Source organism: Anguilla anguilla, chromosome 2 (genome assembly GCF_013347855.1).
Source record: "Anguilla anguilla isolate fAngAng1 chromosome 2, fAngAng1.pri, whole genome shotgun sequence".
Lineage (NCBI taxonomy): Eukaryota > Metazoa > Chordata > Actinopteri > Anguilliformes > Anguillidae > Anguilla > Anguilla anguilla.
Genome location: NC_049202.1, coordinates 15,079,186 through 15,095,773, shown reverse-complemented (window position 1 = coordinate 15,095,773; position 16,588 = coordinate 15,079,186). Strand labels below are relative to the sequence as shown.

At 46.9% G+C, this 16,588-nt stretch overlaps 1 protein-coding gene across 6 annotated transcripts in view; it reads right to left on the bottom strand.

The window, feature by feature from the left end:
• Window positions 1-16,588, bottom strand: part of dock1 (dedicator of cytokinesis 1) — a 233,935-nt gene that overhangs the window by 171,556 nt on the left and 45,791 nt on the right. For 3 of the 6 annotated variants that reach the window (XM_035405183.1, XM_035405185.1, XM_035405187.1), the window contains exons 19-24: window positions 11,734-11,831; window positions 8,238-8,327; window positions 6,268-6,368; window positions 4,384-4,512; window positions 1,391-1,499; window positions 676-687 (exon numbers count right to left, since the gene is read on the bottom strand). In XM_035405183.1, coding sequence (XP_035261074.1) covers window positions 676-687; window positions 1,391-1,499; window positions 4,384-4,512; window positions 6,268-6,368; window positions 8,238-8,327; window positions 11,734-11,831 — 539 coding nt within the window. The remainder of the gene's footprint in view (window positions 1-675; window positions 688-1,390; window positions 1,500-4,383; window positions 4,513-6,267; window positions 6,369-8,237; window positions 8,328-11,733; window positions 11,832-16,588) is intronic. The other 3 variants (XM_035405186.1, XM_035405189.1, XM_035405188.1) reach the window with 1 other exon arrangement.

The following is a 16,588-nucleotide window of genomic DNA, read 5'->3' as shown; positions in this document are numbered from 1 at the left end:
CACTTTTATACCATCATAAATCTGTCCGGAACTCTCTGCTACTGTACATCTATCAGGTTCAGTAGACTAGGCCAGGACCCTCAGCCGTTTCCCTGGCAAATTCATGACAGGCCGGCCACTCCTCATGGACGTCCGCCAAGCTTTCACCTAGCAGTGAGCTCCACTACGATATAGGGCTTGAGTCACTGTGGCAACACAATTAGGAGCCCTGAGGCTGGAACCCGTGACCTCTGAAGGTACCCCCCCCCCACGGAGAAGGGGTTGGGGGGTGGGGGGGTTTGAAGGGTCCCTACACGTTCCCGTCGAGTTCTGGCGGAGCGACAGACTTCCCGCCGCCGCACAGCTTGCCGCCGCGAGGGCTTAGCGGGAAGATTTGGCTTTCCGACCGGTTCCCCAAGATCAATTTTTAATTTACTGACAGTTTGGCTAATAACAAACCCAATTACACAGCAAACTGCCTCCTAATTTTCACAAAGCCCTTTCCGTCTGTTTAACCCTGTTTGTCCTTTCTCGTGGGGGGGCGGCTGGGGGGGTGGGGCGTAAGAACGGCATGACGCGCAGGGACGAAATTAGGACCCCCCGAGTGGAAGGGCACAGCTCTTAGACATGCAGAAGGGGAGGAGAGGGGAGGAGAGGAGAGGATAGGAGAGGAGGAAGAGAGCAGGGTGGAAATACCTTCAAGAGGAGCTAAAGAAGAGAAGCGCCGGTCACAGAGGAGAAGGTGTCAGGAGGAGGTGAGGGGGGGAAAATGTACAAAAATTAAGAACTGAACTGGCAGCAAGGAGAGAGCGAGAGAGAATAAAAGAGAGGTGAAACAATATGAAATGCACTGACAGTGACATAATTAACATGAGAACACTCCGCGAAAAACAAACAAAACAGGCACGTATGAAAAAAGTGATTAACTAACCGACTGCTACAAAAATACTGTCACCCAGTGAATATATATCTGAAATTAATTTTAATACAACAGATCCCACACTGCCCAGAGGCAAGATAAAAGGAGCCGGCATTGAGAGAATTTCTTCTGGACACCAGGCTTGACTCCGCTAAATTTTAAAAGAGGAGCAACGTGATTTTTAATTGCCACAGTTAGTGAGGACCTCAGTTTAACCTTCTGAGACGCAGTGACCACATCACGGTGCTGGGGCATTCGATTTTTATTGTGTGCGACTGGCCTATGTAAACATGCTTTGAATTATTCAACACGGCGCACAATAACGGTTGAACTGGCATTAAATTAAAAAAGCAGGAATGTCATACAATCAATCTCAGTGCCCTCGTATACAGTACAGGTGGCCAGGCATGACCTTCCCAGGGATTTATGGGTAATGGTGAACCGGGTGTTTTTTTTTTTTATGAACTCAGATGGGTACACTTGGCGACACACCTTCACCCCACTGGTGCCATCTGAGTGGCTGTTCATCATGTCGTTGAAGGAGGTAAAGAGGCTCCTCAAGGATTCCATGAAGTCGGCCTCTCCCTTGTTCTCGTACAGCCTGCGGAAAGGAATAAGAGAACATTGGATGCTTGAAGCTAGAGTAAGAATGACTTCAGTGAATGTAATATGTTTAACCGCATCAATCTCCCTCCCGCCTCATCAAATCAGTGCGTATGGGGCCAGTCCACGTTCTATAGACCAGCAAATCAGAGCGTGTCTGCTTAATTGAGTTATAATCAATTTGTTTTTTTGTTTTTATGTTCCCTCCACCCATTTGAATCAACTCTCAGGAGCCCCTGCTTTGTGTGACACCAACACTATAAAAATAAATATTCTTATTGGATGAGACGCACGGGGCTGAACGTCATCATCGCCCGCCCACGCCCAGCAGCTACCAAAAGGTGTGCGAGCGCGTCTCTTCCAGCATCCGTCGGTCCGGAAGGATCCGCGGGCCTAAACCAGCCCTCGGTCACGCGCAGACGACAGGCCCCCCCGAATTAGCGTTGCGGGTGAATTCCATCAGACGGGAGATGAGCAGCGACGCCCGAACCGAAGGCTCTCGTGCTAGCTCTCGCGCTAAAGGGCCGCAGCGCCGGGGGATCTTGTTCAAACGACGAATTTGCAGGGGCTGGGAAACCAGGGGCGCTCCAGATTAAATGCTATTCGCAAACTTGAACTCGCTGGGCCTAAGAGAGGGCCCAACCTGCCCAACGTTATTTGTCCTGACAGATTAATAAACATAACAGGATTAGCTAATATGATGGATGCGGCACATGACTTTTAGCGCATCCGCGTCGACCGCTTTAATGCAATTTCCGGAGCGCTTTTCATTTCCTCCCCCCCCCCGAAACTATTAAATGCATTCGCCGCAAACATAATTAGGCCCAACGGTGTTACAGTATCTACTTCCCAGCACACAAAAAAACAAACCCTTCGCCAAAGAGAGTGTTTGTAACCGCCGGTCCAGAAACTAAGCGTCAGGATTGTAACCGTCTCCCCCTTCACTCTGTCCCGACTTCAATAATGACGCACCGTCTGCCGCTTCAATCTCACTTTGCCTTCCCCCCCCCCCCGGCCCCCACCATCCAGAATATGCTCAGTCAGCAGCCACAAAGTAATGATCACAGAACACCCGAAGAGCACTTCCCACTTATTATAAAGTGCATGAGCGCCCAACGCGGGGCCCTCTCTAATACATAAAACAAAGCTTAAAAAAAGAACCAAACAATCCAAGGAAAGATTAACAACAACAAAAAACTGTCAGCTGAGTGTTGCCAACTAATTGACCCGTTTTAACCTTTCTCCCTCCACCGCTGGCTCACGCTCTCTCCCTCTCAATCCCTCACCGTCTCTCTCTCCTCTCCCTCCCTCTCTCTCTCCCCCTTCCTCTATTTATCCACCGTCTCTCTCGCTCTCCTCTCTCTGTCTCTCCCCCTCACACGCTCTCTCCCTCCCTCTATTTCTCCACCGTCTCTCTCGACTCTCCTCTTCCTCTCTCTCTCCCTCACACTGCTCCCTCCCTCCATTTCTCCGCTCGCACGGAAACTCGAGATTATGCTGAGACCGGGTATTGATTGAGCCCATCCAGCTATTTTTCACCTCCGGAGATGAGCTGACAGCAGTCCTGGGCTCTCCCCCCCCCCCCCCCCATCACAACATTTTCACGTCCGTTTCGCACAGTGGCAGCTGGCGTCGCACCGGGGTTAGCAGCCGACAGGACTCCTGTCCTACAAGGCGAGGGCCCGGTCTCCGTCGTGGAGGCTTAGGGAGGCCTGGAGATTTGAGGCGTCGCTCCCAGACGAGAGGACAGCGTTCTCCCTGAAGCCTCCTGGCTCCCCCCCCCCCACCCCCAAACCTCCACCGCCCCGCTCGCTCAACAGCTTCAGTCGCTCAAGTTACCACTGCAGAGCAACAGGCACGCACCAGCTATTGAAGCTTCATTTGCTTCATTTTGCGGAAATAAATAAGTCGTGTTTCCTTATCAGATGCCTACATTTCCATGACCAGTGCAAAAACATACTCATAGTCATTCAATATATTTACTGACTTAAACTCAATATGAACGATAGGAGACAGGGTTAGGTTAGGTTAGACTGACGGACATTTTTCTGCTTTTCACATCCATTGCCCGAGATAAATACTTATCAGACACATAGAAATATCCTGAATAAGCCACAAATCACAAAACCTTTGCAGCAATCTTATCTCATAACTGCATAAGTGAATGACTAATCATTTTCGCAATCAATTCTGGAGGCAGGAGGAGGGCCTGAAGTACTAATAATCCCATTTTGACTTGACTTAAAAATAAAATTTAATTATTAATTAAACCAAATCATTTGACATCCCTTTTTTAAAAAATTCCTTTTTGAGGAAAGTTAAATGACTCTGCAAAAGCCGTTTCAAGCTCCAACCTCCAAGCTAACCTGAACACAAATCAATTAAAAACTAATTACCGACTGCAAAGCCACACCTGGAACGTTTAATTGCACATGAACTATACAAAACCTTTGAACGACCTGCCTCTCTGGGTTGCCATTATTCTCTGTTAAGTCATAAAGTTGCATATTCGTTTGTGATTGAAATGACCACTCAGGTAATGAGTGATTACAGAAATAGCCCAAAGTTAATTAGCCCTGACTCCCCGGATAGACTGTAAAGAAAAGGCACGACACATCGTGTCAAAAGAGCACTGCACCACACAACCCACACATCCATTTTAGTGACACATATGAAATGCATAAAAACGGACGTCAAACGATAATCACCTTGTTACAAGACAAGAAAAAGAAAATGGATGAAAGGCAGTAACATCTAATGTCGCTGCTCAAGTCCCAAGTTCACTGAACAAATCAAGCGCATCCCCCACCCCCCAGAATGTGGACGTGGTGGTAAACATCAGACTGATGGAGGTGATTAATGTACAAAGCCACAGCACTCACTGGTTGAACAGCACCCTGGACCGGACTATGAACTTAAAGATGTACTCCAGAGCCTTCATGGCTTTCAAGAGCGAATCAGTCAGCTTCTCTGCATTGTCCACATAGTTCTTCAGCACTTTAGTCAGCTTCCTGGAGAGAGAGAGAAAAAAAACTCTATTACCATAATGCAGCATAAGTGGAGCTGTCCTCCAGCCTACAACTGACTTAGTGGCTGCTTAGGACCCCCACGACCACTAGGGGGCACCACCAAAAATGATTCAAATTAGTAATAGAATGTCGTGCCAGAGATCTTCTGGATTTTGGATTATGATCCATTCAAAGTCCTCACCACGTAATGGGGTCAATTACAAGGCTTAATGAACACAGGTCAGTACGTGATAGTTAGTCCTTGTGTGCTATCATTCATTCTCTGAATATTCAGACTCAGACATAACAATCAACAAACCACAAAGGGAATAAAACATTACAAAACACTCAAGGAGCCCAGAGGTGCTGGACCCTTTCAGCTGCTGTATAACATAGTAAGAATCAGACGAAATAACAGGGAAGGGTATTCTTTTTGCTGCCAGTACAAAGCTGAATTTGAATTTGAGTGCAACTTCTCTTCCAGGAGAAGCCAAGTTCCAGGAAAACATGGCTGGGACAGGACTAGTGGATAGGCCTTTCGTCTCACCTGTAAATTCAACCTTACTTGTTCATTAAAACTCTTGGACTTGGCCTTGGAGATTCTAAGGTGAAACCAAGATTGCGCGGTGTTTAAACTACACATGTTCTCCATAGTGCTATGTCTTTGCATGACTGGACACAACTGAACCGGAACCCGTAATTTCAGCTTTCCAATCAGAAACTGAATGCTATTAGTCAGCCTAGGAGAAAGATCAAAGAATGTGGTTTCCCTGGTGAGATACCCCCCATGATCTCTCCTTGCTTTGTGCTAATGTGTATTGCCCACCTCTTCACTCTTCCCTTCAGCAGTAGCTACTTTGGCTCTGCAGTCCACAGTTAATGAGTAGATGGGTTCTGATTGCTTTCTGGCCAAGGTCACACGGGCACAGTTTGTGATGCATGCTGTGTGCAAGCCTATTTTCACCAGCTTCACTAGGGCCACAAGGGCCCACTTTCCTTTCAAGCAAAAGGGGGGGGGGGGGTACCTTCTCAGGTACCTCCTTCCAAACCTTTCATTCTCAAGTCAGATTTAAAAGCCACACTTCCAATGACTCCATCTGCTAGGTTTAAATTTGCATATTGCACAGCTAGAATAGAACTTTCTCCAATAATGCTTTCAGATTAATTAAATAAATGTGCAATTGTGCAAAATAAGAAAAACAAAGGTAGGCAAACGCACAAAGCAATATTGCCCAAGACCCCTCAAAGGATACAGTTGAAGATTATTAAGACTGCAGATTTAGCAACAGTAGGTAAACTATCACGGACATGATGAGACGAGTTGTTGCCTACATTGTTTTCCCTCCAATAAGCGTAAAGGATATTATACACACAGCACACATTAAGGTCTATTTTGAGGTTTTTTGTCCTATTTACCACTCAGGCAATAACTGCAATATGTACCAGCTACACAATGCTCTTTATAACAAGATACTAGATTAATAGTAGGAGTTCTTAAAGATGAGACTGAAAACAAAACTGGTTTCTACTACACAATGTCAAGTTAGGACATTTCGCACTCTCTCTCTCTCTCTCTCATATACTGTAAATATGGATGCACGCGCACACACACACACGCACATACAGACACACACACGCACGCACACGCACACCCAGACACACACACACAAGCACACAAATTAGATTTTCACTGCAAGGCATGCAAATGAGACTACCGTTCCCCTCAACGTTTTCTCCGGATCCAACAATAGCACTTACAAGTAAGCCAAGGTGGCGCTGAAATGCTTCCGAATGTAGGTTTCAAGGACGGGATTGAAGTGCTGAAACTTCCTGTCGGCGATGAGTCCAATTATGAACACCTGTCAAAGGAGAGGAGGCGTGTTTACCGAATCCCAAACTGTCGCTGCGAAGAACAGAGAACCCTGAAAATGATTAATGTTTTAATGGCGAGACTAGGAGATATGACATCCACAACATAATTGCAATGCAGGCAGAGACAGTGAGGAGGCTGATATAGGGGCTCTGTTTATAGGAAATGCAAAGGACCAGCAGAAATAAAACCGCAAATGTGAGTGAATAGCAACCTGGACCACACAGATAATGGCACTACCGCGCTGCTAGAGAAAATTATATTTGCTTGTTGTGACGCGGACAGAATTTAGAATTCTACAAGATCCTTGTATACAGACACCCTGTACAGCTTAAAGTTTCTTCAGTACGTCAATTTTATGTGTAAAATTATTCACCTACGATCTCCGTGGCACTGGCTTATCCACGTGTTTTTCTTCTGAGGACTTGCATTAACCCATTTTGAAAATTACACACGCAAATGTATTGAAGTTTTAATACAACTAATTAATACAACTATGGTTACACTGGCAAAATGTTTCAGCAAAGACCCCCCCAGTTGAACTGCTTGTCATAAGTTGCAAGGAGAAATGAGTTCTTCACACTTGTCTGAAATGTAATCATAATTAGTCAAAAGGAGACCAAAAATCTAGAAAAACATACACACTGCTAAAAAAATGAGGAGAAGACAGAGGAAACCTAATTCCAGCTTGTTTTTTTATTGCAGTCAAGTATTCTCAGCATAAACAGGAAGGTGAATAGGAGGAAGAAGTTTGCAAGGGCAGCAAACACTCTTCTGCTCAGCTTTTCCTGACAATAATCATGACACAGTATTTATCCAGAAACAACTTTTTTCAGTTTACAGGAAAGGACAGTCAAGCATAATTCACTCCCAAACATCCATACACACACAAATGTATTCACACGCTATTGCGTGCTCTCTCTCTCACACATAAAAGATGTCCGTGCTCCATGGATACAGCACAGTGGGGGGAAGGAACAGAGCAGGAAATGGCCAAAATCGGAGACCAGCAGCACGCACACTCTGCAAACATTATTTTCTCTGTCTCTCTGCCTCTCCCCCCTCCCTCTCTCTCTCCCTCTCCCTCTCTTTCTCCCTGGATGCTGGCTGTTTGCCTCAGGATTGCACATGCTTACTCGAGGCTGGTAGACAATTTAGCCTGTTTTGTGCTCAGTGAACCCCAGTGATGGGACCTTGGTTCTCACATCGGTGATTGGGTCTGTTGGGGAACAGGGGTTATTTGGGTTTGTTTTTGGTTTGTTTTTCTTAGAAATTTTGTAAATTCTGTTCCTGAAGAATGTCTCAATAAAGGGGGGTTAAAAAACGATCTCTCTCTCTCGTGCAAGCACACACACCTTTTGTTTTTGCCACATTTTGGGCATTCCTCAGTGTGACTCCATACAGCTGCATAATGTAAAATAATATATATACTGGCTTCATATACATCACTGAGCATCTAGTTGCAAAACTCCATTTCACTTTGTTTTAGTTGTTTTCAAACCTCTTACACAAGTTAGGAGGGGAACAGATTATCAGGTGCTTTGCTATGACCAGCCAACTAGATCCAGGTAATAAGTTTGTGGAACAGCCTGCCACAAGTCATTCAATCATTTCAACTCTCCTCATTACCAGTGACAATTTTATTTGTTCACATGCATTTAATGCGTCTAAACACAACCGCAAATTATGTATGCAGCGATGTAACATGGCAAATATGTGTGTGTATGCATATTTTTAAATACAACAACCACTCACCTCCCAAAAAAACAATTTCTTATTGAGGGGTGTACACTTCAAACGTGTACACACAAGGGGATCAATGGGATTAATGAAGCCTGTACAAAAAAGAACCTCTTACCAGTGCATCAAACACAAGGGTGTCGAACGTGTCACTGTCTGAGTTCTCCATCATGATGTTAAAGAGCGCATCGAGGGTATCTTGCAGAAACTAGAAAGACAGGAAATCAGCGTGTTAAAAATGCACGGGAGAGAGTGAAACAGGGCAGGACACACGTTTCACACAGCCCGCATTCTAGGGAACCCAATCCCTCATTCTCAATGTAAACTGCTTGTGACAGCATGTTGCTTATGCAAGATTGCCTGCTATTTCCTGTTTTTTGTCATCTGCCAATACCTGAATAAGAAATTATACCTATTTTTCACTGCGGAATGCTGGTTGACTCGATTCTAATATACTCTAGTCGTTAAAAAAGGAATCATAACAATCAACCTCTCTGAGTGCATTTCTAAACCGAATGCTGCAGGCAAGGTAACAAACAAGATTTAGCTTGAATCTTTGCTGAAACAAGCTGATTCTTTGGCAAATTTCTGAACTGCGGCCAACAGTAGACGCATACTGTTGATATGAGAAAATCTTTTGCAAAAATTAATATATGCATATACTGCAGAAGAAGGCAGCATTCTGCATGGGCATAGCTCAGTTTGGCCAGGACCCAACAGCCATGACCAGCAGTTCGCTTACATCTACCATTCATGTCTGATGAGCGTGCCAAATGTGAGACGAACGAGTTTGTGCTGTAGGAGGTTACTGATATATGTGAAAATGACTGGGACAGGAATAAAAACAGGACCAAGACTGGAAAGATGATTCTTTAGCCTGGATGAACTTTCATTTCTCACGGCCTGCATAACTATTAATACTGCACAACATATATAATCAATTCTCATGTGTGCAGACTGCATGTGAAAGAACTGTGAAATGTCAGGCCATTCAAAGATGTTAGATGTGGGCACATATAACAACTGGCTGCAATTCTGGTGCAGTCCTCTTGCCACACATCCCATAACATTGTGTTGTATTATCCAGAACATATTATCATTTTAGATTACAGATTGCTATACTACTTGTTTTGGGGGAGAGGGTTAGCTAAACAGCAGCACCTTGAAGCTAGCATCATTTGAAAAGTGAACTATACATATAAGGTTTAGATATGAATTTACACATTTTATATTTGCGATCAGCACAACACTAGTCATTGGCTAGGAGTAGGTTGTGCAGGTACACCCCAAGTACAGGTATTTTACTCTGTATAAGTGTCTTATGACAAGATAAGGAACAGCAACGAAGCTGGATAATTCTCTATCCAGAATTAGTGGGCAATAGTAACCAATGCCTCAATGTCGACTGGTATAAAAAAAAAGTTACATTATTTCTTAAAAGCAGAATGTACTCCCTAAATCAGAAAAGCTCAACTCAGAGAAAAAAATATTTAAACATGAATTTTTCATGCCAAGTGGGCTAAAATAGCCTCAACTCTGACGACAACAGCGCCTCACCAGAGGACCCGTTTCCCTGGCGTTCAACCGAGAGGAAGGGCCGCGTGTTTACAGATGCCGACTTCATGACCGAGCCGTGCCGAGCGCTAACCGAGCGGCGGGTCTGAGCGGTGATCATGCTCGCTGCCACTCGCGATTAGCCTTCTGAGTTCTGAGCAGGCGGTCGCCGCCGGCAGAGTTGCCGTCACCGCCGGCGCACCGGAGGACGGGAGCCGCTGAGAGCAGACGCCTCGCGGCTCGCGCCGCTAGCCGGAGACGCTAGCGAAGCTCCGAGCTGTCCGTCACGAACGCGCTGGGACACCGGCTCTCCCGCTACCTCGCCGGAAAAGGAAACTCGCGCGACGCTCGAGCGGGCTGGGCTGGGGGGCTGACTGGCGGGCGAGAACCCGAAGAACGGCGACCGTGGACCGGGGGAACAGGCGCAAAAACAACAGCGTCGAAAGAAACTGCCCGCACCCTGTGAATACCGCACAATAAAACTAGAATCATTTCAAACAAATCCTAATTCGCTGCCCGAATCGTGAGGCTCACAGACGGTTGTGGCCCTCAACGAACGCATAGAGCGTTCGTGTCAGTCGGCTCTGTGATCACCAGGATTGGTCGGCTGGCTACACCGTGTTCTAAGGGCTTTTAGGTCACATGAGAGTGACGGAGCATGCTCCCGACAGCCTGCCCTTGAGGTGAACGACTTCACACTTAGCTAGTCTGATCAGAAGGAAAGGGTTAGGGTTAGGCCCTTTAGGTTTGAACACAGACATGATAAAACTTGTGTTGTTACACTGAAGACGGGCCCTCCTGCTTCTGAGAAAAGCACTTTTCTGGTACAGTTAAGAGTTGAGCAGATTCTGGAGGTCAGAGCGCAGTGTATGCAAGGCGCGTTGCGCAGACGCGCGTGAAGGGAGAGGTTCAGGCGAGGTATCCCGAACGAACTTTCATCGCGGGAAGACGAGATCCATCACATTCAAACGAGGTTTCCGGAACACGGGAATAAATCAGTCTTCAATCAGAGTATCGCCGGAGGGGACTCGCATTAGAATAATGAAGAAAGGTAGAAATTGTCGTTCTTGTCGTTTAGCATAACAGTCGCGCAAGCCTTACAAATGACACGGCCCGAAGGCTGACAAGTGTTCCATAATCGCGTAAGGGATGAAATAAGGAGTTTATGCAGATCAATGCTTACCGTGTGTTGCCGCTCAAATGAAATGAAATGAGAGTCGGCGGCGAAAGAGGGAGTGAGGGAGAGAGGGAGAGGGAGAGAGCGTGTTCCTAAATCACGGCTCCGGAACAGCAAAAGCCAAAATAACCGTTTAAAACACAAGCGAGATTAAACTCTTTGGCAATTTAAAAAGATCAGAGGAATAAAAAAAAAAAAGGCGCATTACCTCCCGCATAATTAAATGCTCTTTTCGGAAAGGGAAAACGGACTAAAACAAACGGCACGGCGATGCATTTCAATACAGGTAATTTAGCAGCGCTAACGCGAGGACATTAAGGGGAGGCTAAACAGCCGTAGCATTAGCGCTGACCCGTGGCAAGCGCTGAATACACAGACGGGTCAGGCGGTGTCTTTTTTGCAATCAGGCGCGGGGGCGCTCCGAATGAGAAATGAGGGATACAATGACACTCAGGGCTATCGCTATTAAGAGGTACAAATTGGAACACAGCTTTTTCCCCAGCAGCAATAAGGGAGGTGACAAAGACTCACGTCTGATTTAAGGCTATTTCTAAAAGCCACAGCTCCAGCGGACGCCCGTGCGTGTCACCCGACTCGCTACATGCCGGATTTCTCTACTCTCTTCTCCACGCCAGTAAAAGATCAAAAGATTGAGATTTCATATACCGTCTTAATGCAATTCTTTCACACATCACCCCGTAGACTGCTGTATTCACATTCCCATTGCAGGAAAATTTATGGTAACTACAGTTCCGTTTCTCATTTTTGATAACAGAAATTAATGTGTACATATATGTGAGGTAGTTCAGTTAGCACCAGGGAACAGAGACGGTGAAGCCGGGGGGGGGGGGGGGGGGTTTGTTTTTTGGTACAGCGGACTCACCTTCACCACCTCTCCGCCGTCAACCTTCATCAGCTGCCTGAGGTTCTGCTGCAGCAGGCTGGTGTTGGAGCGCCACTTCAGCAGTCCGAGCAGGTCCACTGCGCGACCGCGACCGTAACCGGGCAGGACAGCAACCGGACAGGACCGGAACCGGGCGCGAAGGGGGAGAAAGAGATTAGAGTTACCTCAGTTTGCAGTTTATCTGCAATGGTTCCACAGCCAGACCGGGACGGGTTGAGACTGAGCAGCAGTAACAGACAGTAACGAGTGAGGCCTACAGCCCAGAACGGACCAGACAACCCCACGGCCGTTCTGAACCCCGCGAGACAGGGGAAAGCCAAAAGGAAACGGACGCAAGCGAAACGATGCACTTTATCTGCAATGGGCCCGCTACCAGAATGCACAGACCCTGACTGGACAGGATAAGACTGGACAGAGCTGGACCAAACGGGATGGCTGGCTACACAGTTAATATATTGCCACTTCTCCTCTTGTGCCCTTGTGCACTTACACCTACGCATATGTGTGTGTGTGTGTCTGTGTGTGTGTGTGTGTGTGTGCATGTGCGTGTGCGGCCATGCGTGTGTATGTATGTATGTGTTTGTTTGGGGGGGCAGACAGATGATCTCTGACTTAACAGAGATTTATAGGAAAGTGACAGTGTACCACAGATGTCAAAATCAGTTTTACTGCAGGTCGGGGGTTGGTTACCGGTCCAGCTTCTGCACACTCATCAGGTGATTTATAACTTCTCACATTTGCACCGCGGCCCATGATATACAATCTTAAATTACTTTAAGTTAGCATGGCTGCCCTTCACAAAAAAGAGGGAAAAAAAATGATTCCCATAATTTATGAAGCCACTTCAGATTACAGACTCGAGTGCATCAATCACGTTTATATTGGGAAAGAACAGAAGTTCCCTGGATGTGTTCTAATGGCGCTCCCTGGGGAGGGGGGGGGGAGAGGGGGGCCTGATTTATTCAAACCACGAGGCCGTTTCGGAGCGTTCTCCCCACCGTCGCCTCAAAGACAAAATGGATTGCGGCCTCCGTCCTACAACATTTTAATCTGGTAGAAAGCAAACACATTTCGAGTGGGACGCTCTGTTTGGTTTTCCTCAGTAAACAACGTCCAGTAAATCAAAACAGGACAGGGGAGGGGCTGCGGAAAGTGGTGCTTCACCCCCCCCCCCCCCCACCCCACCCCGGGCCCAAGCACACACACACACACAGACACACCGTTGCACACACACACAAATACACACATACACGCACACACGCACTTCAGTCCTCGTTTTCTCACAGAGATAATAAAGCGTCCAGTCACTATGATGGATGCCCATCTTCTGCAGCTCTGACACTCTATCAAAGTTCATCAGGCCTTGTCTAAACAACCTGGCTTCTGCACACACAGCTACAGATTCTCAAACCTTTTGCTCAGCCTTGGCAAGACAAATGAAATCAAAGGCAGATAAATAATAAATCGACAGACAGCAGCCATGGGACGAGAAGGTGTCTCCACGGCGGGCGAAACAAAGGAGGAGCTCCACCCCACAGGGACATTCAAACAGAGACCAGCCTCCTGTTTCTGCGAGCACTACAGAGAGGGGTTCCAGACGGATCCAAACCGCATGACTGGACAATCTGTTGCTGCTCCTCTCTCCCTCTTTCTTTATCTTGCACTCTCATTCGCTTACTCTCTCCCTCTCCCTCCACCATGTGCTCTCCTTCACTCGCTCACTCTCTCCCTCTACCATGCACTCTGTCACTCGCTTACTCTCCCTCCACCGTACACTCTAATTCACTCGTTCACTCAATCTCCCCCTCTACTTCACTCACTCCCTCCCTCTCCCTCCACCATGCACTCATTCACTTGTTTACTCACTCGCTTCCTCTCCCTCAGCCATGTACTCTCATTCACTCACTAACACTCTTCCTCTCCTTCAACCATGCATTCTCATTCACTCGCTCACTCGCTCACTCCCTCATCTCACCATCTTACTCGGTGGCTTACCCTCTCTCCCTCTGCCCTCATATGCCCCTCCAGCCCTCCCCAAACCTCTCCATCCTTCACTCTGTCTTTCTCTCCCTCATTTTCCGGTGAATTTTCTCTTTTTCTCTCCTTCCCTCCCAACAGGAATAAAAGCCCTGCGTCATCGTTTCCCCTTCCTATCCAGATAATGTTTCCCAACGCTGGGGCAATGACGTAATAAGGGATCTCGGAGCAGTTATAAGACCAGAGACTACTGACCCTGACAGTCATCACACTCACTGCATGAGACCTAAAAAAAGAGCCTCGTGAAACCAAATTAACTTTCACATCAATGTTCGACCGACTTGGGCCACAATCCATTCTGCCGGTTTTCACTTCACTTCAGAGAGTTTCTAACATCAGAATGCTGGGTCCACCCCCCCCTCTCGCGCATAACATTAAGTTCAACGAAGCGTAAACCGCCACGTTCTTGGCTTTGGTGTTCCTGAAAGACCAAATCCCCCCGCGGCACTCAGTTAAATGAGAGTGACGCGAGCTGGATATCGGAGAAGACGAGTTTCCGCAAAAGACAATGAGCGGCGGGCATCGAGACGGGCTATCCTTTTTTAAAAGAATATAAATATTCAGCGCACTCCTTTGTCCCAGAGGAAACCGGGCCCAAAATGGACGGAGGGGGTGGAACAGCGGATCGGCTCATTTCGATTCTACATTTCAATCACGGCGGCTGTAGGTGGGTCCGCTCCCCGTCAGTGAAATTGCGGTCTCGGGAGATGATTAAACAAAGCCCGCCGCATCCGCCTTCCATTTCAATATAGCGCAGAGTTAATATTTCACATTACAGATTCCTCCCTTCCTCAATCAGGTCACTTAATAAAAGAGACTGACAGGCTAAATACCAGAGCGATGTTAAGCCAGCATATTTATACAATGCTACAGAAATAGACTGAATGTTAATTTTTGCAGAATAACAAGGACACGCACGCACACAGACACAAAGAAACAGAAACACGCACACAGAAACAGACAAATGCAGACAGACGCACACACACATGCACAGAGACACAGAAACACACACAGACACAGACCGACTCACACACAGATAGACAGATACACATACACACGCACTCAGGCACATACAGGGTACCCGGTGATTCTAATTGAGAAACTATGTGTAAACAACGTTCGAAAATGTCGGCTCAACGCGTCCATTAATTAAGACGGACTCGCCAAAGTGACGCTTTGAATGCGGAGGTCTGAAAGGAGATTCGATTAGACGCAGAAGGACATTCAGCCGAGCGAATACGGGACACAAACAAGGGGCGTGATTAAGTGAGAGGAGGAAACAGCATTACTTTAAGAGGCCGCCTCTGTAGTTTAATAAAAAGCCGGGGAGTCGGCCGCTGTCAGAGACGGATGTGCGCCGCCAGTCTTTATTAAAAGAAATCAAATCTTTCCGGCGGATTCTGGCGGCGGACACGAGCCTCCCCTTCTGTTTAATCAAAAGTTGCGCGTAGCGAAAAGTCGGGCCCGAGAGTCTCTGACAGCCGACTGTCGGCTCGCAAATTACCGCCGGAGTGCACAGTGTAAATATCAGCGCCCGCCACGGGGCCCGCGCCACGCGCCCCCCGAAAAAACACGAGTACCCGTCGCTCGCCCGCATCAATCTTACCCGAGGCCGGGAGGCGGAGGGAGGCCAGCGGATCAATCTCCCGCCGTTCCGCGCGCAACCCAAGGATCGCTCTCTCTAACCAGTCACAGGCTGCCGTCCACTGTAAAGACTCTTGGTTCACCGATATTTTCATTTTTAAAAGTTGATCGTGTGCAGAGATTTGCGGCATTTAACAGACAGGCATTCGTCTTAAGCCATGAATGAGACCCCCAATGCAACCGGCTGACTGACGTCAAGATCAACACATCCGCAGGATTGCCCAACCCCATCCCAGGAGATCTACCGTCCTGCAGGTTTCCATTTAAACCCTAATTTGGCACACCTGATTCTACCAATTAGCATCTCAAAGGGATCTCTAGCTTTTGAACGAGGTGCTCAATGTTAGGGCTGGAGTGAAGACCTACAGGATGCTAGATCTCCAGGAACAGGGTTGGGCAGTCCTGTTCTACAGAGTTGTGCAGCAAGGACACATTTACAGAAGCGATACACTTTGAAATAAAACAAACCTCAGAGAACACATCTATTGGCATGCGCATTAGTTTATGTCCCATAAATAGGGAGGTCCTACGGCAAAGCTAGCCTGGCAGTCCTATGTGACCTCATTACCTGAGTAATTTACCAATGCTCAGCATTGTAGCATACTAGCAACAATAGAAAACGCATATTACAGAGATCATACTGAGATCATCAACAGCCTTGATACCTGTGCAAACATTATTGGGGTTAAAATGGATAAATCAGCCCTGAAGCTGGAGTATTCTGATTCACCGTGTTCTTAACCATTAATTAAGCAGACATCCTAAAAAACACTTACATCTCACCATTACTGCACTCAGTGAGGTAAACACTGGCTACAATCTAATGCTGTTCCAAAGGTGGAAATAAAATCAACTGTCTGCAAGGTCTTGTGTATGCACAGAAATCTGTACTTCCTGTCGCTCCTAATAACTGCTTTATTTTTATTTTATTTTACAGCACTCAAGACCTAAAGAAAAGTCGGGTCGCCACAGTCATTATCAGTCTGAGCAGCTGAACAGGGGCCAGGGAGGGAGCAGGTTCCTATTGGCTAATATCAATCTGTACACTTCACACTTCCGAATAAACAAACTTAATGCTGATCATTTCAAATCAGCCAGATGCCTTGTGGGAGAACAGCACGGTGACTAAGAGCAGTGTGTGAATATAAGTCTT